A 26,056-nucleotide genomic window follows, 5' to 3' on the forward strand; every position below is an offset into this window, starting at 1 on the left:
TTCATCATCCCAAACAGAAACTCTTGTACTCATTAAACAATATCCCCATTCTTTCCCTCTCTTATCTCCGGTTAACCTCTCCTCTCCTTTCTCTAGGAGTTTACTCCATTTCCTTGATCTAAATGAAATCAGACAATATTTTCCCTTTTGCGTCTGGCTTTCTTTACTTAGCACGTGGTTGAGTTTTATCCATATTGTGCCTGTACCAACTTCATTCCTTCCTGTGGTTAAATAGTGTTCCCATGTGTGTGTTTACCATATTTTATTTACCCATTCATCTGTTGGTAGACAGCAGGCTGTTTTCACACTTTGGCTACTGCAAATAATGCTGTTACGAACATTTATGTACAAGGTTTTGTCTGAACACCTGTTTTCACCAGGTGCGGTGGCACACACCTGTAATCCCAGCGGCTCAGGAGGCTGAGGCAGAAGGATCATGAGTTCAAAGCCAAGCTCTCAGCAACTTAGTGAGGCCCTAAGCAACTCAGTGAGACCCTATCTCTACATAAAATATAAAAAAAGGGTTGGGAATGTGGCTCAGGGCTCAGTGGTAAAGTGATCCTGGGTTCAATCCCTGGTACCAAAACAAGCAAACAAACAAACAAAAAAAACCCACCTTTTTTCAATTCTTTAGGATACACACCTAGCAGTAAATTGCTGAATCATATAATATGTCTAAGTTTAACTTTTTCTTCACAGTGGCTGCACAATTTGATATTCCCACCAGCAATGTACCAGGATTACAATTTCTCTACATACTTGCCAACATTTCTTATTTTCCCTTTTAAAAAATTATAACTATCCTGGAGGACATGAAGTGGTGTCTCACCATGGTTTTGACTTACATTTCCATAGTGACTAATGATGTCAGACATCTTTTCTTGTATGTATCAGATATTTGTATATCTTTTGTAGAGAACTGACTATTCAAGTCTTTTGTGCATTTTTGAATTGGATTGGTTTTTTTTTCTTTGTTGTTGAGTTGTAGGAGTTCTTTATATATTCTAGGTATTAATTTTTTATCAATATATTTTTGTTCGGTTTGGTTTTGGTACTGGGGATTGAACCCACAGGGGCTTTACCATTGAGCCACATCCTTAGCACACCCCCCTTTCTTTTGAGACAGGGTCTCAGTAAGTTGCTGAGACTGGCCTTGAACTCATGATCCTCCGGCCTCAGCCTCCCAAGTTGCTGGGATTACAGGCGTGTGCCTCTGTATCTGGTTCAATATATGTTTTGCAAACATTTTCTTCCATTCTGTGAGTTGTCTTTTCAGTCTCTTGATAGTACCCTTTGATGAGACCTGGAACTTTTGCAGGTTACTTCTCCGGAGCTTATTCTCCCCATGTTGTGGAGAAGCCTAGTGAGAAGTCATATATTTTACCTCTTGAGAATGGGACATGAGGGATCCCAGTTCACCCATCTGGGTTTGAAACACAAGGCTGAATCCCTTCCTCCCTGTTCCCTTCAAGTTTCCAAAGACTTGGGTCATACAAGTATGGAGGGAAGATGTCCATCAATGACTATGAGGAAATAGACCCAGGCCTGGTCTCAGGACTCAGAAAATAGGACTGGCTAATACATACTGATGTGGGTGACCCTTACATGAATTATGTTAACTCAAGCAAACCAGTCACAAATATATATTGTATAATTTCATTTATATGAAATGTCCAGAGTAGGCAAATCTACAGAGTCAGAAAATAGATTAGTGATTGCCCATGGCTGGTGGGCCAGGGGAGACCGGGTGGAGGAACAGTTGCTAAATGCTAATGAGTATGGGGCTTTTTGAGGGTGACAGAATGTTCTAAAATCGATAGTGGTGTTGGTTGTGCAACTCTATAAACACAAGGAAGGAGGTGACTTTTATAGCATAAGAATTGTATCTCAGTAAAGCTGTCTTTTTAAAGAAAGAAAAAGAAAAAAAAAAAAAAAAAAAAGGGCTAAGGCCCCACGAGTGCCCCCACTCCCCACCTCAGCATGGGGGTGCCTTCTTCACTTGGAGAAGCGTGGCTGTGCCCGGACCTGATCACAGCGGGCATGCTTCATGGTTAGCCCATAGATGGGGGTCAGGTCCACCTCGGTGCCTGGTGGCACACTGAACTCCAGCTGCTGCAGCAGGGAGGTCAAGAAGAGGAAGATCTCCCACTTGGCTGGGATCTCCCCAATGCACTTGCGCTTGCCCAGGCCAAAGAGCATCACCTTCTCACTCAAGGTCTTGTTGATGGCCCTGTTGTTGTCAGTGAGGAATCGCTCAGGCCGGAACTCAGAGGGATCCTCCCACGTCTTCCTGCAAGAGTGACAGAGGGGACGGGATCTCTGAGCTGGGGAAGCCCTGGGAGAAAGTCTTGGGGGAGACTTCTTTTTTTGTGGTACTGGGGGTTGAATTTAGAGGTGCTCAACCACTGAACCACATTCCCAACCCTTTTTTATATTTTATTTAGAGATAGGGTCTCATTAAGTTGCTTAGGGCCTTGCTAAGTTGTTGAGGCTGGCTTTGAATTTGTGATTCTCCTGCCTTAGCCTCCTGAGATCCTGGGATTAACAGGCGTGTGCCACTGCACCTGGCCTGGGGAAGACTTTTGAATAGACTACTGTTGAGAACACAAATGTTAGAATAGGTCGAAGGCAATGAAAACTTAGAAAGGATCAAACTGAACTTTGATGCTCATTTCTTTTTACAAAACTCTTCCTAAAATGAGCAGCTTTGAAGATAGTGCTTTTTAATAATAATCTGTTGTTTTAAAAAAATGCTTTATCTAAAAGAAATTAAATGAAGGAAAATGTGTCTAACTCCATCCTACTAAAGATATGCTATTAGCAAGGAGAATCAATAGTATGTGCTGGTTTATACTTATTGTTTTGGAGTAATTATTGATAGCACAAATGTCAATAGCACCTTCATACTCAAAAGCATATCAGTATGGATGGTAAATGCTTTGGTCCCCGTCCCTATAGACTAAAGTGATGTCTGGGGCATTCCCATTAGAATCACCTGTGGCGCCCTCCCCTATCTACCAAAGTAGAGTACTGGAGGATAGGGCATAATCTTTAACAAGTTTCTGAATCAATTTGTATGTGCACGGAAATTTGGAAACCAGGAATCTGTTTTGTCACATAGAATAGGCTATAAAGCCGCTGAGTGCTGCTTGATACTGTTGCAACAGCCATCTTCCGGAGCCTTATGTACCTTGTGACAAAGCCTGTAATCTGAGGGACTGGGAAGGCTGAAGTAGGAGGGGTGCGGGGCGCTGCAGATATAGCTCAGCAGTAGAGCACCCCTGGCTTTAATTCCAAGTATTGAAACACTAAAAAAAGGAAGAATAATTATATATATAATGATATAGTAATTGAAGCCCCCATTGCTTATATAACCAGTTCCTGGAGGGGACAAACAGCCTTCCTGATTGCTGAACTTGTACACATTTCTCCATGAGGGATGTGTACTCACGGGTCGTGGTTGACCTGCCACTGGTTTATAAAGACACAGCGCTCCTTGGGAATGTGGAAACCATTCAGTGTTGTGTTTCTTGTTGTGCTGAGGAGGGAAGAAGGATCTGTTAGGCTCAGAGGCTGGAAACCTAGGGCAGGTCTTGCTCCTTCCTCCACCCATGCCAACATCTGCTCACTGCAGTCTCCATACCCCATGTTGGGAGGAAGCATGAGGGTCAGGGACAAGGGAAAATTATCCTTCTCTTTCCATGGCTCGTGTTCCCCAACTTCAACATGTGTTCACTGAACTCTGGAGCCAAGAAGCAGGTGGTCTGGGCCAGCTCCAGGTTTTTATTAAGGCTTTTACTCCAGGAATAACTAGATTAACAAGTGGGCAGGAATAAATAAATGTTCATTAACTCTTATGATCAAGGACTCTAAGTCCTAGAAGACATCAGAGGATACAGCTGTGTCAGCTGGATGTGTCAAAAAAGTTTCTGATTTCCCAGAATCCTGGAGAAGCCCAGGTCAGGATTGACCTTGGACAAAGACAGGATTCTAGGAGTCTGAGAAATGTGTAGAAGTTGTTCCAGGCAAAAGCATAAGAAAAAGTCCAGCATAAGCAAAATTGGAAGCTGGCTGGATCATGCTTCTGAGGATCAGTATGATGACCTGGCTGGAGGAGTGGGCATTTGCAGGAAGGAAATATGAGCGGAGGTGAGTGACAGCTGAGGTCAGAAGGGTGATTTTCTTCTTGAGAGCTGAGTGTTTGGATCATGACTGGACTGGATGAGGACAGACTGGAGGCTGGGGGTCTGTACAGAAATTGGTATTATGGCCAGGAAGAAGACCCAGGCCACAGCCAGAGCCAGGGAATGAGAAGCTGCGGGGAGGGGACATGGCAGGCGCTTGGAGACTGCAGAGTAGGCAGCTTCACCTGTGGGGGATGGTGAAGGGGACAAAGGAGGCATGTCGGAAGAGCTCCAGGATGAAGGCCTCCACGTAGGGCAATTGGGGTCTGTCAGAGAGCCGGGGCCGCCGCTCCCTGCCAATCACAGTGTCTGTAGAACATAGAGGATGGACAGAGCTTAGGGGCTGCTCTGATAGCTCCTTGGCATCTGTGTTCTCCATTAGACTACATGTCCCTCTATGTGGGGCTATGTCTATTTCACATGTCTGAGATCTCACAAATCCCCTTCCCCCAATATCTTCCAGGCACTGGTGGGCACCACTATATGCCCAGGCTTGTATATAGCAGGCACATAACAGGTATTTGTAAATTGAACAAATGACATGGGACCCCAAGGCTTCTCCCAGCTGAAGGATTGGGGGACACCATCTACCTAACTCCTTCTGTATCTTCTTCTGTATCTCAGGCTTCGTCACAAGGTACATAAGGCTCCAGGAGATGGCTGTTGTCACAGTGTCAAATCCTGGGAAGCATAGAGTGAGATGAGAGGGAGGAAGAAAGACAGGAACAAGGAGACCACTATGAACCAAGCATCCACCATGAATGCAGCAAGTTTCGTTTCTCTGACTGCAGCCCATGAATTTCCTGAGGGCAGGGGCTGAGTCTCTTCAAATAAATTTGAGACATGGGTTTCATAATTAGCTACTAGAATTACAGGGGTTTAGATTTACAGGTCAGAGAAGTTTCTATTGTTCAGATGTAGAAGCAGAGGCCCACAAGAGGAGAGGGACTTGGCTGAGTTTCCAATGGGAATTGGTGGCACAGGTTAGTCTCAAACCCTGATCACAGGGTTCAGTATCCTGTAACAACTGTCATGTGTTTGGCAGGTCAGTGGGCTGGGCAAGAGTGAGGGTGAACAGCAGACTCTGATGGATGGAGGGGCAGGGGTCTGGCTCCTACCAGCTCCAAAGATGTCATTGATAAGGTTGACAATCTTCTCCTGGGGGATGAGACCACCATTGGCTCTGGAGGCCTTCTCGCTGTGCTTGAACAGGGCGCCCACAATGTCCTGGACACTGTTCTGAGGGGGCACAAGATTAAGGGCACCTTGAGACTTCCAGGACCAAAGACCGGGTTCCCTGCCCAGGTGTCCTGGGGGCTGGGCAGTACCCTGGCCTCCAAGTAGTGGACTGCGGCTCATGGCAGGAGCTGGTAGCAGCCCTGATTTGGTTTAAAGTGTCATTTCATGCCCCACTGGCCCTTCCTTCCAATCACCTCATTTGGTTACTGGACCCTAGGGATCTAGTTTCAAAGGAGGAAGAGGTCACTGTGAACACAAGGAAGATAGGTGACATGAAACTGGGGATTAGCTTCTGCTGGTTTCAGGTTCCTGCAGACCAAAAGCCTTCTCATGCATAATAATGGCCCCCCACATTACACAGTTCTGCTAGAACCCCATTCAAAGGCTTTTTCTATCTGGGGTTTTGAGCAGTTGAAGGGAAGCTTTAAAAGATGAGGAAAGTGAAGTCCAGAAAAGAGGAAAAGATGGTTCCAGATCACTGAGTTGCTCCAAGGTGTCCCAGAACCTTCCTTGTCCTTAGCTGCACATCTTGGACCAGGGTAGGAGGGGCCATACCCTGGTCCTGCAGGAGCCTCCTCACCACCCGTATCCCATGCTCACCCGGTCGAAGTCCTGATAGTGCTCCTGGACCGTTTTCTGCAGGAAGTACAGGAACCTCTTGTTGAATTCCTTGAATCTTTCCAGGGCAGGATTGGGCAGGTAGCGAAGAATGGGGAAAAAATCCACAGGATTCCCAGAGGAGGCCGTTTCCACAAATTCATGGGTGTTTGTCACAATGCTGAGCATCTCCTCACTGTTATGGGGGAAGTGCTTCCCGAAGCACATGGCACCAATAACTTTGGCCACTGATATCACCACCTGGTTGTAGGGGTCAAAGTGCCCAACTTCTGCCATCAGCTCCTGGACCCTGCCAATTAGACACTCAGCCTCCTTGCTCACATGCTCCTCCAAGTAGCAGGAAGATGCAGAAGCAGGGTCCGAGGCTATGGAGAAACTCTTCAGGGCGTCCTGGGCCAGGCGCTTGCGGGCAGCCCACACTGGTCCAGAGTCTGGGTTGAAGGTCAAGCTCTGGCCATCGGTAACAAGGGTAAAGCTGTAGAGGTCTGGCCGGCCCTTGAAGTCATCACCCTGCCTCACTAGGGCCTGCCGGATGGTGTCCAGGCCACTCAGCACCACCACGGGTGTGGTGCCAATGCGGATCTGCATCACGTCCCCATACTTCTGACTGAGCTTTGCTAGTGCCAGGTGAGGGTTCTTCCCTAGGGTCAGCACATGTCCTATCAGAGGCCAACCCCAGGGCCCTGGTGGACTTTTTAGGCCTTTGGGGACCTGAGACCTTGAGGCTCTGACCACCCAGAATAACAGGCAGAAGATGACGGCAGCCAGGAGCAGCTCTGTGGCTGAGATGGGAGGAGACTGGGACAACACCATCTGTACTGACTGCTGGGAAAAGGAAGAAGGACCAGGCTGAGGATGGAGGTGAAGTCATTCATTCATTCTTCAATAAGTACTAATACATGTTCTGTGCTTGGCTCTCAGCTGGACCCCAGAAAGACTAAGATACATCTATCATAGGTCCTATTCCCCAGGGGCTCACACTTAGCACATCACAGAATCTGAGGGCTGTAAAGGCAGCACAGGGTTTCCAACTGAGTGTCTGAATTTCCAGACTTGGCTCTTTCCACCCATTCCCCTAGTTTCCAATTCTGAAGCTGGAGTAAAGGTGAGTGACCACTCTAAAACAGGGAAGCCAGGGCCAACAGGCCCTGGCACAGGGTATATGTTGGACATTGTGCCAAAGGATTCCAGACAGTGCAGCCTTCCTGCTGATATGTTCTGCATACCCGGGAACATGGAACACCCGGCAACACTGAGGAGGCCAAGACCCCAGGGTTGATGCCCCCTCCCTGATGGCACTCTTTATTTTTTGCGGTGCTGGGGATTGAACCCAGGGCCTTGTGCTTGCAAGGCAAGCACTCTACCAACTGAGCTATCTCCCCAGCCCTTCATGGTACTCTTTGTACCAAGAAGGATGCCTCCTTTAAGAATGACTACCTATTCTCTGATGGTCCTGGAGGCTACAGCTAGGGCCAGGGCTACCCTTGGGCCAGGTGTGGACTTCCTCCCATCTCTCTACTCCAAGTGAGGACCCTTGGAGATTGCCTAGTTAAAAGTACTCATTTAAAAATAGAGAAATAGAGGTCCAGAGTCAAGCAGAAAGGACTAGAACTCAGGCTCCTGTACCTATCCCAGTGTACCCCATCTCTCTATCTCTACCAGTTCCCAGGATAGATGGTACGGGGTCCAGAAAGGTACCTGTAAAGGCAGGTGCTTGAGATCAGCAGAGTTGTGTTTCTAGCACCAGATGGGGCCTTTTATAAATATCACCCCCTATCAGATTGACCTGCTCTCCTGGTCACTTGATATCCAAGTTGGGTCACTGAACAAAGTTGGAAGGATCAACCCTTGGCTTTGGGCCATGATCCCTCAGCTCCACCTACTACACAGGGCTCAGGGACAGCTTTTTGGAAATAGGCCTGAAGGGGTTCTGGGTCCCTGAGGATAAATGCCCTGCTCCTTTCCAGGTCCAGGGTAAGGGGCCCATTTCTTTCATGGACAGATAGGGTGTTGGAGCGAAAATTAGGCCCATGGATGGTCCAGACTTCTTTCTTGCAGTGCCCATGAGGAACGGCCCTGCTAGACACTCAGTCCAGGCCAGGCAGGGGCCATTAGGCTCACTGCTCCTCTCCAGGATGCTCCATAGTCTCCTCCAACAACCTGTAAAAACAGACAAGGGATGGGCATGTTCCAGTTGTCCCCAAGCCTCAGCCAATGTCCCTAATCCAAAAATAAGAGAGGATGAAATTTCTGAATTTTAAAGAGAGACCACCTCACCTTCCTCCCTTCTGCGAAAGAGATGGGAAGAAATTAAAGAACTTATGAAAAAAATCTATGCTTTGGACTGTTCCTTATGGTAACTGACTTGGACACTTCAAAACTGTTAACATCAGCTGGGCATTGTGATGCACACCTGTAATCCCAGTGACTTGGGAGGCTGAAGCAAGAGGATCTCAAGTTTTAGCCAGCTTGGGCAACTTAGAAAGATTCTGCCTCACAATAGTAAAACAAAACAAAACAAATTAAAAGGGTTTGGGATGTGCAGTTTGGTAGTATGTCACTGTGTTCAATCAACAAAATGATCATTATGGGGAAACAAAAAAGGACTAGGGCCTTGTTATGGTTTGGATACGAGGTATCCCCCCAAAACTCCAGTTAATGCAGAAATATTCAGAGGTGAAATGATTAGATTGTGAGAACTGTGACCTAATCAGTCCATCTAGTTTGAATGGACGGGGTGGTTCAGTAGGCAGGTGGGGCATGGCTAGAGGAGGTGGATCACTGGAGGCATGCCTTGGAAGGGTTCATCTTCCCTGTGCCCTGCCCCTGCCCCTGCTTCCTGCCTCTGCTAGGAGCTGAGTAGTTCTCCACCACTGGGCCCTTCCCCCATAGTGTCCTGCCTCACCTTGGACCCAGAGCAATGGAGTTGGTCATCCATGGACTGAGACTTCTGAAACTATAAGCCCCAAATAAACTTTTCCTCCTCTAGGTTGCTCTTGTCAGTTATTTTGGTCACAGCAGCGCAAAAGCTGACTAAAATAGGCCTGTTCTAGAGCCAAGAGACTAAAGAGACATACCAACCAAATGCAATATGTGGAATTGATTGGATCATGGATCTAACAACCATAAAATATTTAAAGCTATGAAATACATTTTTGAGAAAATTGGGTGCATGTGAACCTAAACTACAGATTAAATGATATTCTGTAGTGAATATTAATTTTCTTAGATATGGACACTGTATCATGATTACATGGGAGTTTATCCTTGTTCTTAGGAGACTAATGCATTGTTATTTAGAGATTTGTGATGCCTGTAACTTCCTTTTACATGGTTCTGTTAAATGTAAATTTGAGGGGCAGTGGTGCGTGCCTATAATCCTAGCAGCTCGGGAGGCTGAGACAAGAGGATTGTGAGTTCAAAGTCAGCCTTAGCAAAAGTGAGGTATTAAGCAACTCAGCGAGACCCTGTCTCTAAATAAAATACAAAATAGGGCTGGGGATGTGGCTCAGTGGTTGAGCACCCCTGAGTTCAATCCCTGGTGCCCATGCCCCCGGCGAAAAAAACGTAGATTTTAACTGGCTCTGCTGGCGGGCACGGGGATCACTTGAGCCTAAGAGTTCAAGAATAGCCTGGACCATATAGAAAGACCCTGTCTCAAAAAATAATCTATCTATTTATCTGTGTATCTATCTATCTTTCTATCTATCTTTCTATCTATCTATCTATCTATCTATCGGAAGTACAAATGAGAAACATCAACTCTCAGTGAATCAAGGTGAGGATAACGGGGGTGGTTCATTATATAAAAGGAGACTTTGATAGACCCAGCTTCAGTCACTTCTAAGAGGAGGATGGGAATAAAGTATTATATTGGATATGAGAAATAAATTATGAGTTAGATTAATCTGGGCTTTTTATTTCTGAAAATGAGAAAGTTGTGAGACCACAGTGAAGATGTCAAGGGGCAAGGACAGAGCTGGTTTGAAAACAGTGGATGAGAGGAAAAGAGAGTTGTTCCTGTCAGTGTCTCTACTGGGTTTGGCTCACTCAGTCGAGTTAGGTAAAGTTTTATAGAAAATTGACTATTTCTTTCTCTTTCTCTCATTAATTAACTAAAGTCCACAGTTTATTTAGATACCCTTAGTTTACTTAATGTCCTTTTTCTGTTCCAGGATCTGTTTAGGATATCACATGAGTTACTCATTAGGTGTTTTTAGACAACTCTTGGTGGTAACAATTTCTTATTCTGTCATTTTTTAAAAGAAGTACAAATCTTTTTTTAAAAAATGTTTTTAGTTGTAGATGGACACGATACCTTTATTTTATTTATTTGTTTTTATGTGGTGCTGAGGATCAAACCCAGGGCCTCACGCGTGCTAGGCAAGTGCTGTACCACTGAACTACAACCCTAACCCTATCATTGTTTTTGATGACTGATGTTTTCAGGAGATCCTGTCAGGTAATGTGTAGAATGTTCCACTGTTAGAGTTGGATGTTTCTGTCCTGGTAAGTCTGAGGTTATGCGTGAGGTAACATATCATTTACCTTACACCACCTCAAGGGCACGCCATCAACATTACTTATTGATGGACAGGGTGGCACATGCCATCCACAGCAGCTGACGAAGGAAGATTGCAGGTTTGAGGCCAGTCTAGGTAACTTGGCAAGATTCTATCTCAAAATAAAAAATAAAAATGGTTGGGGATGTACGTAGCTCAGAGGTAGAGCACCCCTGGGTTCAATCCCTAGTATTGCAAAAACAAACATAAAGTAAAACAACAAAAAAAAAGGAGTATTTATTACTGACAATATTGATCTTGATCAACTGACAGAAGTAGTGTTTATTGGGTTTCTCCATTGTGAAGTTTTTCCTTTCTCCCCTCCCGCTTTCCACACTATTCTCTTTGGAAGGAAGTCACTATGTTCAGCCCCCACTCAAAAAATGGGGGTTATCTATGTAAATATTAGAGCAATTCTCTATGAGAGACTTTTTTCCTTTTTCTTTGCAATGTTTTCTTCAATATTAAAAACATTGTTAATTACATGTAAAGAGACAATATAGAAAAGGGCATTTATCATGTATAGCTCAATGAATTTTTTAAATTATTTTTTTATTTATATTTTAATTTTTTACAGATTGCATTTTGATTCATTGTATACAAATGGGGTACATCTATGTTCTATGGTTGTACATGATGTAGATTCATACCATTTGTGTAATCATAAATGTACATAAGGTAATGATGTCTGTCTCATTCCACCGTTTTTCATACCCACTCCCTCTCATTTCCTTCTACATATTCTAAAGTTCCCCCATTCTTCTCTCGCTTCCCCTGCCCATTATATACCATTTTCCACTTATCAGGGAAAACATTGGGCCTTTGGTTTTTTGGGCTTGGCTTATTTCACCTAGCATGATATTCTCCAATTCCATCCATTTATTTGCAAATGCCATAATATTTTTCTTCTTTATGGCTGAATAGTATTCCATTATGTATATATGCCACAGTTTCTTTATCCATTCATCTGTTGAAGGGCATCTAGGTTGGTTCCACAATCTAACTATTGTGAACTGAGCTGCTATAAACATTGATCAGTTTGCTGATTTTAAGTCCTTTGGGTATAAACCAAGGAGTGGGATAACTGGGTCAAAAGGTGTGTCCATTCCAAGTTTTCTGAGGATTTTCCATACTGCTTTCCAGAGTGGATGCACAAATTTGCAACTGCACCAGCAATGTAAAAGTGTGCCTTTTTCCTCACATCCATGCCAACATCTATTATTGTTTGTGTTCTTGATAATAGTCATTCCAATTGGAGTAAGATAAAATCTTAGAGTTGTTTTAATTTGCATTTCTTTAATTACTAGAGATGTTGAACACTTTTTCACATATTTATTATTTGCCTGTGTGTCTTCTTCTGTAAAGTGTCTGTCCAGTTCCTTGACCCATTTATTGATTGGGTTCTTTGTATTTTTGGTGTAAAGCTTTGTAAATTCTTTATAAATTTTGGAGATAAGTGCTCCATCTGAAGTGCCTGTGGGAAAGATTTTCTCCCACTCTGTAGGCTCTCTCTTCACGTTCTTGATTGTTTCCTTTGCTGAGCAAAAGCTTTTTAGTTTGAGTCCATCCCATTTATTGATTTTTGCTTTGATTTCTTGTGCTTTGGGAGTCTTGTTGAGGAAGTCTGATCCTAAGCCAACATGATGAAGATTCGGGCCTACTTTGTCTTCTATTAGGTGCAGGGTCTCTGGTCTGATTCATATGTCCTTGATCCATTTTGAGTTGAGTTTTGTGCAGGGTAAGAGATAGAGGTTTTTTTTTTTTTTTATTGTAAACATTTGTTGTTTCTCTGTTTGTACATGGAGTAAAGACGTACCATTTGTGTAATCATAAATTTACATAGGGTAATGTTGTTTGATTCATTCTGTTATTTTTTCCCTTCCCCCCACCCCTCCCACCCCTCTTTTCCCTCTATACAGTCCTTCCTCCATTCTTGCCCCCCTCCCTAACTCTAACTCTAACCCTAACACTAACCCCAAGATAGAGGTTTAATTTCATTTTACTGCATATGGATTTCCAGTTTTGCCAGCACCATTTGTTGAACAGGCTATCTTTTCTCCATTGTATGTTTTTGACTCTTTTGTCTAGTATGAGGTGACTGTATTTATATGGTTTTGTCTCTGTGTCTTCTATTCTGTACCATTGGTCTGACTGACTATTTTGGTGTTTTACTGTTTTTGTTACTATTGCTCTGTAGTGTAGTTTAATGTCTGGTATTGTAATACCTCCTGTTTCACTTTTTCTACTCAGGATTGTTTTGGTTATTCAAGGTCTCTTGTGAAATTCATGATTGATTTCTCTATTTCTATGAGGAATGTCATTGGGATTTTAATTGGAATTGCATTGAATCTGTATAGCACCTTTGGTAGAATGGCCATTTTGACAATGTTAATTCTGCCTATCCAAGAACATGGGAGATCTTTCCATCTTCTAAGGTTTTCTTCAATTTCTTTCTTTAATGTTCTGTAGTTTTCATTGTAGGGGTCTTTCACCTCTTTTGTTAGATTAACTCCCAAGTATTTTATTTTTTGAGGCTACTGTGAATGGAGTGGTTTTCCTAATTTCTCTTTCAGAGGATTCATCACTTATGAATAAAAATGCATTAGATTTACACATATTGATTTTATATCCTGCTACTTTGCTGAATTCATTTATTAGTTCTAGAAATTTTCTAGTGGAGTTTTTTGGATCTTCTAAATATAGGATCATGTCATCAGCAAATAGTGACAGCTTTAGTTCTTCTTTTCCTATTTGTATCCCTTTAATTTCTTTGGTCTGTCTAATTGCTCTAGCAAGTGTTTCAAGGACAATATTGAATAGAAGTGGTGAAAGAGGGCATCCCTGTCTTGTTCCAGTTTTTAGAGGGAATGCTTTCAGTTTTTCTCCATTAAGAATGATGTTGACTGTGGGCTTAGCATAGATAACCTTTACAATGTTGAGGTATGTTCCTACTATTCCTATTTTTTCTAGTGTTTTAAGCATGAAACAGTGCTGTATTTTATCAAATGCTTTCTCAGTATCTATTGAAATGATCATGTGATTCTTAATTTTAATTGATATGGTGAATTACATTTATTGATTTCTGGATGTTGAACTAACCTTGCATCCCTGGGATAAACCCCACTTGATCATGGTGCACTATCTTTTTAATATATTTTTGTATGCAATTTACCAGTATTTTGTTAAGAATTTTTGCATCTATGTTCATCAGGGATATTGGTCTAAAATTTTCTTTCCATGATGTGTCTTGTCTGGTTTTGGTATCAGAGTGATACTAGTCTCGTAGAATGAATTTGGAAGGGTTCCCTCCTTTTCTATTTCCTTGAATACTTTGAGGAGTATTGGTATCAGTTTTTCTTTAAAGGTCTTGTAGAACTCGGCTGAGAATCCATCTGGCCCTGGGCTTTTCTTGGTTGGTAGGCTTTTCATGGTTTCTTCTATTTCGGTGCTTGAAATTGAGCTGTTTAGATTGTGTACATCTTCCTGATTCAGTTTGGGAGGATCATATGTCTCTAAAAATTTGTCAATGTCTTCAATATTTTCTTTTTTTTTAATATAGCCTTTTTATTGACTATTTGAGTAGAACAAACTAAATGCATATTTAACAATTTTGGTTCATTTGTACAGTACATTAAATAAGTTATGCACAGAGTTAAGTAACAAAAGTTCCTATCAGAGTAAAATGACAAAGCACAGAAAAACCAGACTAACGCATTCTGTGGGTGGTTTCACATCCATGTCCCCTTTTGAAAACTTAGTTTTCTATTTATTTACATTATCAGCTCTTATGTGGACGGAGCCTTTGTAACCTTATCAGGAACTTGGAAAGCTATGTCGGCCTTTTAGGCAAACGGCCCTTTCCACCATTCACCGAATTCTTATTGCTGCTTCTCTCTGCTGACTCCAAGGCAGGGACGGGGTTGTCCCTGACAGACACCAGCCACACATGCCCTATTTGGTTTAAGCATCAATGAGAGTATACATTGGCAGTGGGAGGCCTGACCAGATGGGGTGTGCATGGGAAGCGCCATGTGGCTTGGAGGGGACCTGCCCTCAGGCTTCCCAACTCCTGTCCTGATGGGCAGGTCACCTGCCCCATCATCTTTGGGAAGGAGCGTGTCAGTGCATTGGGGCAGAGGCAGGCAGGCAGCATTTTGGTTTCACAGGAACTAAACTTGAGTCAGAAGGGCCCTGCTGAGCAGTTGGCCCCGTCTCCCAGCTGGACCAGGCAGACCTCTTCTCTGACAGCTGGCCATCTGGCCTGTGCTGGAACAGTCCAGGTCCTTCTGGTTTTTCTCACATTTGGTTCAAACATGCTGCCACCCAAGTAGAAGCCATCTAAAAAGCTGGCTTGGAATCCACAGCCTTTGAACCTTGGTTCTAGTCCAGTTCTGAAGAAAGTCCCCAAGAAGTGTGGCACCAGTGATGATTTATTCCATCCACATTCCTCCACAGCTTCCAGGACGAGTGGCCATCTGGTGGTTTGTTATGCTCGCTCTGGACAACTCACTACCATACATTCCAGTTGTATTGTGGAACCTTCAAACACACTTGCTGATACCTTCCAGAATGATCCAGACCAATGTCTACACCCTTTGTGAGCAGGTGATAGGTTGGGGATCACTTCAACTTTGGGACATGACTGTGCAAAGAAAGCAACATGTAGATGTTTCTGTCTGGAAGCTAAAGATGTACAGGTTGACATCAAGAAATGACAAGTTCTGGGGAAACTGGCAGACAGGCAAAGGGGTCCATTCTGCGAGGGCAGCAGTTGATGCCAGGGGCAGACCTGAGGTTCCCAGACGCAGACCGATTGGCAGACATGACTCAGCAGTGCCCAGGAATGACCCACCCAATCTGGGCCCTAGCAGCCTGAGCAAGATCTGCTGGAGTCTCAGCCCTTGGCTGCAGGGACCCTCCAAGGTGAAGGCCCCTCCTCACAGGGTGGACTTGCACAGCTGGAGTCATCTTCACCGCTGTGTGGAATCCCGCACAGTGCAGGTGTGAGGGGACACAGAACAAGCGGGACAGAAACACCCTGCCCTCAACTATCCCTTGGGACGCTTGGTCAGTTCCAAGCCAGACATGGTGACACATGCCTGTAATCCCAGTGACATGGGAGACTGAAGCAGAATGATCCCAAGTTCAAGGCCAGCCTCAGTTATTTGAGACCCTGTCTCAAAATAGAAAATAAAAAGGGCTGGGGATGTGGCCAGTGGTATAGCGCCTCTGAGGTCAATCCCTGGAACCAAAAAAACAAAAAACAACAAAAAAACTGCCAGCTCCCACTTTGGCCACTGTTGGTGTTCTCATGTTCCTGTGGTCATTCTTCATTTGGCAAAGGACTATGAGGTTCTACCACTCATCAGTGTCACTGGCCTTATGCTCTCTGCTTCTGGTTTCCATGACATCTAAGAGCCTAGGACTGACCTGCCACCTTTCATACCATCATCCCAACCCCTCTTGGCCTTTTTTGTTCCCTTATATTCTAAGGGTAGAGGCCAGACCTCCAAGCGGCCTCATTATACCCATACTACTTTCATATCCTACTGGAGGTAAGAATAGGGAGACTTCAGTTCAATCCTATCCTGGAACCTGGACTCACTCCTATCCCCCGGGCCACCTACCTCACCCTACGTGCTTACAAAAAGGGACCAGAGAAAGGGATACCTTAAGTTCGAGTAGGAAGTCCTGTACAAACACCCAAGTGACTTATGTGTGACACTGGTCAGAATTAACACAGGGAAAGGTCTGAGAACTAACCGTGGTGTGGAATACTGCCCAGGTGTGCAGATGGCCTGCTGGGTCTCACATGAGCAACAGTCAAGAACGGCAGTACAAAAACTTGGAACCAGAAACCGTCACTGAAACCAGAACCCACAGAAGTAGGCCAGGCCCTGCACCCAAACCTTAAGCCCTATTAAGTATTATTTTGTTGGTTTTGTCTCTTTATTCCAGCCAGTTAAAAAACCTGAGCTACCCTGGCTAGTCTTGTTGCCAGTGAAGATTTTAAAAAGCTGTGCAGGTGTTCATCCAACTTACTGATGAAGAAAAATAACCTGAGGACAGACCCAGCATGTAACGTGAGACACCATCTTTCTATAATTGAGTTAGAGGCTCAACGGCCTTTTCAGGAAATACCCCACTTCTTATGGAGACGTGGGTGAGCCATCTGAGGACTGACACCATGCCTGATAAAGCCAGGCTGCCCCAGCTGCTAGGGCTCAGGAGGCAGAGGTGGTAGGGACAGGCTACACAGCTCGACTGGAAGCAGTGGGTCTTAGGTGTTCCAAGGTAAAGTAGCATGATTCTCTGTTCTTCTTCTGAGTCTACCTTGCTTTATACAATGGAAATCTAGGTATTTTAAAGGTGTTGTGTATTTGTGTCTGAGACCAGAAATCCTTGGTCAGGTGAATCAGGGAGTGCAAAAGGAAGATGCACCTATATGCAAGGACACCACCTGTACCTGTCCCTTTCCTTCCAACTCTGTCAATGTGAAGGTGGCTCTCAAGCCAGCAGGAACAAGGCCAAGCACCTCGCCCCAACTGATTCCACAGGATGGGAGGACACTGGAGGCTCAGAGGTGCTGAGTAGGAGGGGCAGGGAAGAACATGTGAGGCAGCGGCCACCACTCTGAAAGGGACACAGGTGATATCAAATTTGGAGAACCAGGTAAGCAGCTGCAAAACTCCCTGAAGACAGGAGGAAAAATTGGTCATGCTTTCCTAAATGGTTCTCATATTTCACAAAACCTTGCTGAGATCACAGGGAAGATACTGAACAGATAAGAGAAGGTAAATTGAGACTGTGCCCGATAGTGAATGAATGTAGCAGGTCTGAAGAATTCCTTCAGGTCCAGGAGGGCTGCTCAGAGCGACCATGTCATGATGGGTGGGGCAAGTCCTACACACACCACAGCACATCCGGTGGGACAACTCTGGCCTAAAGGTGCCAAACATGGCCCATGGGCAGAAGATGCCCACAGTACTCTGGACATGTGTGGTTTGAGAGAAAAAAGAACATAGAACAAGACAATTGGGCAAACAGTCAGGCAAGGGCAGAGGGCTCTGCATTTCCAATAGATGATCCCTTCACTAATTTGATGATGATAGTTTGGTCAACATGCTCAGAGAGAAAAAAACTAATATGATGGAGTCTCATTCTCTCTTGGACAAATCCATTCACTGGAAAATATTTTCTGCACAAGCAAAATCAAGTGAGAGGGAGAAAAGTGGGTTCCAAATGAAAGTAGCCAGCCAGGTTGGAAAATCTTGTCCAAAATGATCTGTGTTGCTTAGGGAAGATTTATTATTATTATTTTTTTATTATTACAGGCGCTCATATTGAAGTGATGACTTTTTTCCTGTCTTTTCTAAGCATCTTAAATCTGAACAGCAGGGTCGAGGATGGAGTCCTGAGTGATGCTTTTTGCATACCTGCGTCCCTGTGAGCCAATCAGTGTCACCTGCTGATGGCAGAAAAGGGGCTCAAGCAACTGTTCAGTGGGAAGGGGGATCCTCCTTCTCAGGTGCTGCCAGCCTCTAGGTCTCTGCCACTGGAGGGCCACAGACAGGGTGGGAGACGGTGCATGGCAAGCTGCTGCCAGCCTGGCTGTCACTTGGTCAGTCTGCTGACTCAAGGAGCAGGGGAAGCTGGTGGTCTACACTGAGAAGGGCTTGGTCAAGCCAGCTTCAGCTGGGAAGGAACACGCCATGAAAGCCCCCAGAGGAGGCAGCTCCGCCGGGCTGCCTGTGTGCAGAGAATGGCACTAGTTCCACCAAGACACAGAGGAAGTCCCAGAGAGGCCATGGAATGCTGCCTGGGCACTTCCTGCTGCCAATGCATTTTTAGCTGATGACCCAACAGTTACTTATTGCAACAGCCAAGCCCTTTGGTGCAAGGGTTCTGTCGTGCCGAGTGGTCATCAGAAAAGTGGAGTCTGGGGTTTAGAGTCCATTGGCATCGATGACTGTCACAAAGGCAGGAGTTGAGGAACGTGAAGTGACTGCTGAGGTCTTATCCAGAGCTGGGCTTAGGCACACTGCAGTCAACAGACCTGGCTGAGGAGCCCCTCCCTCCAGGAAGCAGCGGCCGACTCTGACTGTGGGGACTCTGGTCATGCAGACTCTGGCCACAAAGGCAGTGGTGCCGCTCCCAGTCCTTGTGCTGGCAGAAAGAGCCTCAGTACCGTGCGATATTGCAGTCACTGCAAGTCTCACTGGTTTTGTGGCCACAGTTCCAGCAGTTCTCAGTCGACTCTTCTTGCTCATTGATGACAAGGAAAGTATCCTCTGCAGCCTGCCGTTTGACATCTGCTATGGTCTGCTCCACACATGCTCTCTCTGTTGCAATCATTTCAAAGGCTTTTTGCTCAGCCTCAGCAATGGCCTTCTGTACTTCAGACATGGCCTGAATTTTCACCTTATTCACAGCTTCCGTTTTCTTCCAGAACTCCACAGGTCCATATCCTGTTCCTGGTCTACTGTTGAATTCCCGCTGAGAATCACTGCTGAGAGAATCTGCACTCCCAGGGCTGTGTGCCTGGAGACCAACTCGGCCCCTGTTTTCCTCATCTCTATGTTTTCATTAAATCGTCTTTTCCAGTAGTTGAGTTCTTCCCCGTCAGATTCCTTGACAGCGCCTCAAAACTGCAAAATCAGGTAGCCATTGTGAGAGAAGGCATATTTGGAATTTCACTATCCAGAGGAGCCCTGGGAGAGTGGCTGAGGCTAAAGTGAGTGTGAGGACATTGCTGGCTCACTTGAAGAATTCATTCAATGCATATTCATCAGACTGGCTGGTGACAGAACACAGTAATGGCAATCTCTCACCACCCCTGTTGGGGAGTCCTCTGCACCCCTCAATGGTCCCTTCTCACCTGGGTCATGGCCCTGGCCATGAGGACCTATCATTTATGGCTGGTCTATCACCCAGCCCAAACCTTAACACAAACTGTGGCTCCTTAAGGGAAGGGACTGAGTTGCAGTCACCTCTGTGCCCAGACCTGGCAGAGAGGAGGGACCTTTGCAGAGATAGGTGCTGGGTGGTGCACAGGTTGAATAACTAACCTGGGGGTGTCTCACCATCTACTAGATATGTAACCTAAGCTCCAGACATGGGCACCCAATCCCTGCTGCATGTGTCTACCCAGAAGTCTCTACTACTGCCTCCTCAACATGTTCAAATGGCCTCTCTGCCCAAAAGCCTTCCCTCTGGGTCTTTACCCAGGAATCCTTGAAGATACCGCCTCTCGTTCACCTACCGGATTCTCAGGATTCTGCCTCTTGAATACCTCTAAGTCAGAGCCTTCTGTCCATGCTGTGGTCACTCCCCAGTGCAGGATCTCAGCAGGGCTTCCCACATTGTCCAGGCTGGTCTCAAACTCCTGGGCTCAAGGGATCCTCCTGCCTCAGCCTCCTGAGTAGCTAAGATCACAGTCTGGCTTCCCGCAAGCACTTTTGCAGGAACCTCATACTTGATTCCACTGCCTCTAGGCTAGTGTTATCCAGGAGAATTTCTGTGATGACAAAAAAATATTCCATGGGTAGGGATGTAACTTGGTAGGGGAGTGCTTGCCTAGCATGTGTGAGGCCCTGGGTTTGAGATATTTCTCTCTTTTGTGGCCAGTGAGCACTTGAAATGTGGCTAGTACAACTAACATACTGAATAATAATGATAATTAGTGATATTAATTAAATAATTATTACTATTATTTTACTGGGGATTAAACCCAGGGCCTCACACATACTAAGCAAATGCTCTACCATTGAGCTACATCCCCAGCTTATTTTATTGTATTTCTTTATTTAGTACCTGGAACTTAACTCAGGGGTGCTTTACCACTGAGCTATACCTCCAGTTCTTTTTATTTTTTATTTTGAGATAGCATCTCACCAAGTTGCTGAAGCTGGTCTTGAACTTGCAATCCTCCTGCCTCAGCCTTCTGAGGAGCTGGGATGATAGGTGTGTGCATCACCACTGAATTATTTATTCTATTCAATTTTAAATTTAAGTAGCCTTTTGCAGCTGCAGGTTCAGTCCCTTCCTTATCCCTCCAATCTGTGCTCCATGCTGCCACCTAAGTGAGCTTAGAAATTGCAAATCTGAGCATGTCAGATCCCTAATCAAAATCCCTTATTGATTCTCAAGGCATTTGGAAAAGTTTAAACTCCTTAGCTCAGCCTGTGAGCCTGTTTCTACTCACCTCTTTTCCCATTCCTTTCCCGCCCTCAAGCAACTTTCCCACCAACCAGAGCGAACATCATGTAATTCTTCTAGTGTTCTGCCTCTGTGCATTCACACATGCGGTCCCTCTGCCTGTAACACCTGACACCCCTCCCAACCACTTCTTCAACAAAAATCCCCAAGGAAATGTATTGCTTCTGGGTTAGAGATGCTTAGTTACACTGCAACATTCTGACATATTAACGACAACGTATTTTCATTTCTCCATTAAAGCAAGTACTCCAGAACTCGGCTCCAAGCTGGGTGCACTTATAATCCCAGTGGCTCAGGAGGCTGAGGCAGGAGGATTACCAATTTAAAGTCAGACTCAGCAACTTAGTGAGGCCCTAAGCAATGCAGTGAGACCTTGTTCCAAAATAAAAAATAAAAAGGGATGGGGATGTGGCTCAGTGGTTAAGTGCCCCTGGGTTCAATCCCTGGTACCAAAAAAAAAAAAAAAAAAAAAAAAAAAAGTAAAATAAAAAGTAAAAAGACCCAAACTCAGCTCCAGGCCCACCCACTCTGGGGCCATCCTGACCCCCTACTCCTGTTTGCAACCTCCTTCTTTGGATATAGCTCTCTCAAGTTTATAACACCATGACCCTATTGCTTTGATTTCGTGCTTCCTCTCTATACTGTGACCCACTGAACTATGCTATATTCTTACTCACTGGATTTTTAACACAGTGCCTATCACAAGGTAGGTGCTCAACCACATTCTTTGAGCATAAATTATGCTGCCAGCCACTGTTCCAGGAGGACACTTCCAACAATGAATGAGGCAGGCCCTGCTGTCATGGAGGACGCTGACAATAAGCAGGTGAGCATACAAGTGAGATCGTTGCAGACCCAGGTCGTGCTGTGAATCCTCTGTGTCTCTGTGCTGTGTGCTCTGCAGCTGAGACCTGTAGACGGTCAGTGGGCTTGCTGCCCTCTGGCTTCTTTCTGGGCTCAGCCAATAGAAGGTTCTGGCCTGAGATAGGAAGGAAGGAGAATGAGGTTTGGATTTTTTCCCCTCTTCACCCCTCTGTGAAAATGCCTACCAGGCAATTCTCCTTTCCTTAGAGTCTCAAAGTCCTTCCCACGGCTCTTCAAAGTGTCGAGGGCTCCTGTCTGTACTAGTTTTCGCCACAACTTGGTTCCACTTAGGTCATGATATGGCTGCTGGAGTTCCAGCTGACCATTATAACATCTAGACACGACAAGGACCAGAGGGACCAGAGTGCATCTCTTGTATTTTAAGGGTAAGGAATCCTTTACCAAAAGCTGTCCCAGCAGATTTACATGTCACAAATCCATATGTAATCCGATCTCCAGCAGGACGACTGGGGCTACAATGATTGATTCAGACCAGCCAGGGCCCTCTCCCTGAAGATGGGGCTGGATGGTCTGAACCAGTCATTGTGGCCCACACCTTTGCACATGGTCCCTTTATGAAACTCTCAGTGACACCATTTGAGGACTATCGTTTGACTCTGTTTCCTGTAGGGACTGCCCCTGGCAGATACAGGCAGGAATTTCCCTGGAGTGTCTTAGGAACATCATGGAGCCTTTGCACCTGGAGAGGAGTGAGCCAGGGGAGGGGAGTAACATGGCTGGAGGTCAGAGAAGGAATGGGGACCAGTTCCAGAAGGCCTTACAGTCCATCGTAAGGATTGTTTTGCCCCGAACCTCCTCAGAAACCTCCTCCTGAAAAATTTACCATTGTCTGTCCTGAACATGGGGAAAGTCTGGCAACCCCTCCTCAGCCAGGAGCTGCAGGGTTGAGGGCTGAGAGAGGCAGAGAGCAAATGGGGTAGCAGGAGTTTGGTGATAGCCACTTGCTTCCCAGGGCATCCCCCAGCCAAGAGCCTCTAGCCAACATGAGGTGAGCTCTGCTCCCAGCTGCTGGGAGAGTGGGAAGAACAGCAGTGACGTGGTGCAAACTCAGCCTCATGCAGAGGTTCTCCCACAGGCACTGGCCAGCCAACAAACAACAACATCATGGTGGCTTCTGAATGCAGTTAGGAGCTTCCAGAGTAGTTCTGATGGGGGCTATTTGGGCACAGGGGCAGAGGTGGTAGGCAGGAGGAACCTCTTAGAACTCTATCCAACCTGGGCAGTTCTTCTTGGTGCACGCATGTGTCCAAGTTCAACCAATCAGAGAGCTCTGCTGGGTTCAACTTCGTGGGTGGCAGGCTTGGTTTATGGTTCTTGTAGTTGCACATTCTCAAAATCCAACTCATACTAGATCAGGAAAAGGAGGAAAGGAAGAAAAGGAGAAAGGGGCAGAGGAGAAGAAGAAGGAAAAAGAGGATAGAGAGGAGACGGAGAGGTGATGCTGATTTAGTTCTTATAACAGGGACGTTCTGTGGATTAATTTCAATGGTTTCAGGAATAACTGGATCTAGGTGCATAATGTCCTCCAGGCTTTCCCTTTCTCCTTCCCTCAGTGATTTTCTTTAGACATGTCCACTGGAAACTCCAGACTTCAGACTTTATTTTCCAACCAGCTTAGCCACCTCTGGCAGGAGAACCTCCTTTTTCCAGTGAACTTCTTCAAAACACTTACAGAACTCTTACTGTTCTGGCCTGGGGTGGGATACACTGTACCAAACCTAATGACTGAAAATAATGGGTTGAATGGTCACCAAAGGACAAATGACTTGGTATTGCCAGAGGAAGGGAGAATGGATGCTGGCTCCAGAAACCCCTCAGATGCCTATTATCACTGGGGTGAACATATAACTTATTATCATATATCTTTTTCAGAATAAAAGAGGGCACTTTTAATAATTGTTAAAATAATTAAGCCAGGACAACAGGCTTAGACCAAGACTCCCAAGAGAGTGTTATCACCTTAGCTATAGCAGCCAAGAGTCAGGGAGCCAAGGGTTGCCTCATCTGAACCCTGAGTCCTGCGAATTGAATCTCTGTGGCTCCCTGGGAACAGAAGAGAGAGAAGGGGAAGGTACTCAGGGCTCAGATCTCAGCTGTGGTAAAGGATCACTGAGTGAGGTGAGGATACATTGGGAGACAAGTCCCGGCTCTGTGCATCTACCCAAACTCCACTCTTCCCAAAACAGTATTCCCCAACTGACCTCCCATGCCTCTCTTCATGCTGTGTGCCCTGCCCTTGCCCGCCCCGCCCGCCCCCACACATGTTCCTCACGCTTGGAGACTCTTCTCCAGCTCTTCACTCTCCAGGTCCTTTAAATGCCTCTGCCACTCCCCCAACCTTCTTGAGCATCTCCATGCTCAGCATAGGCTCTATGTGGGGTATGGCTCCTGTCTCCACCAGGGGGTAGGATTTTGTTGTAGGTCTTGTCTCTCTCCCATCCCCCTACCACATAGCTCTCAGAAGTGCCAACTGAAGGCTCAAAGTGGGATGGTTTTGCTAGGCCAAGACCCTCAATTTTCTGCATCCCTCCAGCCCAGAGAGTCCCTCTTCCCTCCTCACTGCCTACTTCCCCTAAGTTCCTGGTATCGATTAGCAGAGAATCCTAGCCAAAGAGCTTCTCACGCAAAGGCATGCACACTTTGACCCAGGATTGGGTGTTCAGCTCCAGGCCAAGGTCCTCAAACCTCCTGCCACTCAACCTTTTTCTTTGTCCAGGGTTTAGTAAGGGCCCCCTCCTGACTTTGTGGCTATTAGTTCAGACAGGGCTTGCTAATGCAAAGTGCAAGGCCTCCTGCAACCCCAGGGCACCTGACTCCTGGTCAAGGGTCTGAGGAAATGGAGGCCCTGACCCAGGCCCTGATCCTGTCCTCTTTTGGCCCACTGAGGTTTGGTTCTAATCTTGGACAGAAAATCAAGGCAGAGAGACCCTTGGTCTGGAAGCAAAAAGTCAGAGTTCTTAGTCTCTGCTTTGATTTGCCACATGTCACTAGACCTTTTCCTTCCTGGCATCAGTGTTTCCACCTGAGAAGAAATTGGCTTTATTAACTAATAAATTTCTTTGGAGTCAAGAGTCGCTTAGAGAAGATGAGCAACGCAATGCACCATGTACCAAGAACAAGGGTTTCCTGGGTCCCTGGCCAGGAGTCCCAGCACTAGATGGTCTTCAGGCTCTGCTAAATGGGCTGCCATGATTCTCTTAAGCTAGGGCACTGGTGGAGACTCAGGGAAGTTGAGGGAGAGGTTGGCGGGCTGCAGAGCAGGCTTGGAAATCTGGGACTGCTTTGCTTCCCACTTCCTTTCCATGGCTTCCACGTAGGCTCATTCTACTCTCTGTGATTCTAGTTCCAATTGAAACTGAAGGCCAGGCTTCTCCTTTTCTAGGGTACCATGAAGCTCCTTAGGTGAGTCAGAGATGTATGGAGTGGAATTACTAGAAGAATTCTGAAAGAGCCCTGAACTACCTCCCTTGTTTCCTGCCTGTTCTGTTGCTTAGTTCCACCATTATAGCATTAGAACTTTGGGTTCTATGTCACTCTTGCACTGCACACAATCTATAATACAGCTATGTCCAACTCTTTTACCAAGAGTCTTGCCAAGACTTGACACATCAGATCAATTTCCCACAGGTTGGTTTTCTGTGTTAGGGCATAAAGGAAGAAGTGGCAAGTTGGATCTGGTTCATAGTAAATGTCAAATGTCCTGAGATTTATTTTGGAGAAGCGCTAGAACTGGAGACCAGGAGAAATCTAATCTGATGTGGAGAAGATTCAGGAAGGCATTCTGGAGGAAGTGATGTTTTATCTGAGACTCAAAGTAGGGGACTTAGAAGTAGAGGCTGGCAGACCTGGTACATTCTGCTAAATGATTCTGGTTTCTGTCCTGAGATGCCAAATCTGTTTAAATAAGGTGGTGACAGAAAGAGATTTTGCATTTCTGAAAAGACCACTCTGGGTGCCGTGGGGGAGAAAGATCTGGAAAGATGAAAAGGCTAATTACTTTAGTTTGGAGGCTAAGTACTTAAGGGGTAATGATAAAGGCGTATGTGAAGGTGTGGCAGTGGAGCTGAACAGACTTCAAAATGGAGAAGTGTCCTTGCCTCTTTAGTATATTCTGGGCACAGCAGTCAGAGTGCTCTTGCTCAGCTCAGACCCCAGTAAAGTTTCCATCTCACATGGGGAAAGTCTCATGTTTCTTAATGAGGTGCTCCCTGCACAGGGATCAGGGTTCCCACTGGCATCTCATCCCTTCCTCATGGGACGCTAAACGGCAGGAGAATTCCCCAGTTCCTCCACCCTGCACATCTCCACGGGTCTCTGGTGTTGCCTCCTCTCTCTAGAAGCACATGTGCA

The 26,056-nt window shown here is 45.6% G+C and overlaps 1 protein-coding gene and 1 pseudogene across 3 annotated transcripts; both read right to left on the reverse strand.

The window, feature by feature from the left end:
• Positions 1–1,642: 1,642 nt before the first annotated feature.
• Positions 1,643–7,793, reverse strand: LOC124977052 (cytochrome P450 1A2). Of its 3 annotated transcripts, none has more exons than XM_047540231.1 (7): positions 7,740–7,793; positions 6,024–6,866; positions 5,303–5,423; positions 4,776–4,865; positions 4,370–4,493; positions 3,452–3,538; positions 1,643–2,290 (listed from the first exon to the last, which is right to left on the reverse strand). In XM_047540231.1, the coding sequence occupies exons 2-7, from the start codon at positions 6,852–6,854 to the stop codon at positions 1,996–1,998; spliced, it is 1,548 nt and encodes a 515-aa protein (XP_047396187.1). In that variant the 5' UTR covers positions 6,855–6,866; positions 7,740–7,793; the 3' UTR covers positions 1,643–1,995. The 3 variants fall into 3 exon arrangements, with proteins under 3 accessions (XP_047396187.1, XP_047396188.1, XP_047396189.1); XM_047540232.1 differs by having other exon boundaries at positions 6,024–6,863; positions 7,740–7,791; XM_047540233.1 differs by lacking the exon at positions 4,370–4,493 and having other exon boundaries at positions 4,781–4,865.
• Positions 7,794–18,430: 10,637 nt separating this feature from the next.
• Positions 18,431–19,502, reverse strand: LOC124976354 (protein CBFA2T2-like; annotated as a pseudogene).
• Positions 19,503–26,056: the final 6,554 nt, after the last annotated feature.

The sequence above is a fragment of the Sciurus carolinensis genome, chromosome 2 (assembly GCF_902686445.1).
Source record: "Sciurus carolinensis chromosome 2, mSciCar1.2, whole genome shotgun sequence".
NCBI lineage: Eukaryota > Metazoa > Chordata > Mammalia > Rodentia > Sciuridae > Sciurus > Sciurus carolinensis.

What these genes read in the sequence shown, in the direction of transcription:
- LOC124977052 (XM_047540231.1), bottom strand. Translation starts at nt 6,854, where the DNA reads ATGGTGTTGTCCCAGTCTCCTCCCATCTCAGCCACAGAGCTGCTCCTG. An exon ending in ACTATCAGGACTTCGACCGG is followed by an intron (nt 5,424 to 6,023) that starts GTGAGCATGGGA and finishes GTGCCCCCTCAG; the next exon opens with AACAGTGTCCAGGACATTGT. An exon ending in GAAGATACAGAAGGAGTTAG is followed by an intron (nt 4,494 to 4,775) that starts GTAGATGGTGTC and finishes TATGTTCTACAG; the next exon opens with ACACTGTGATTGGCAGGGAG.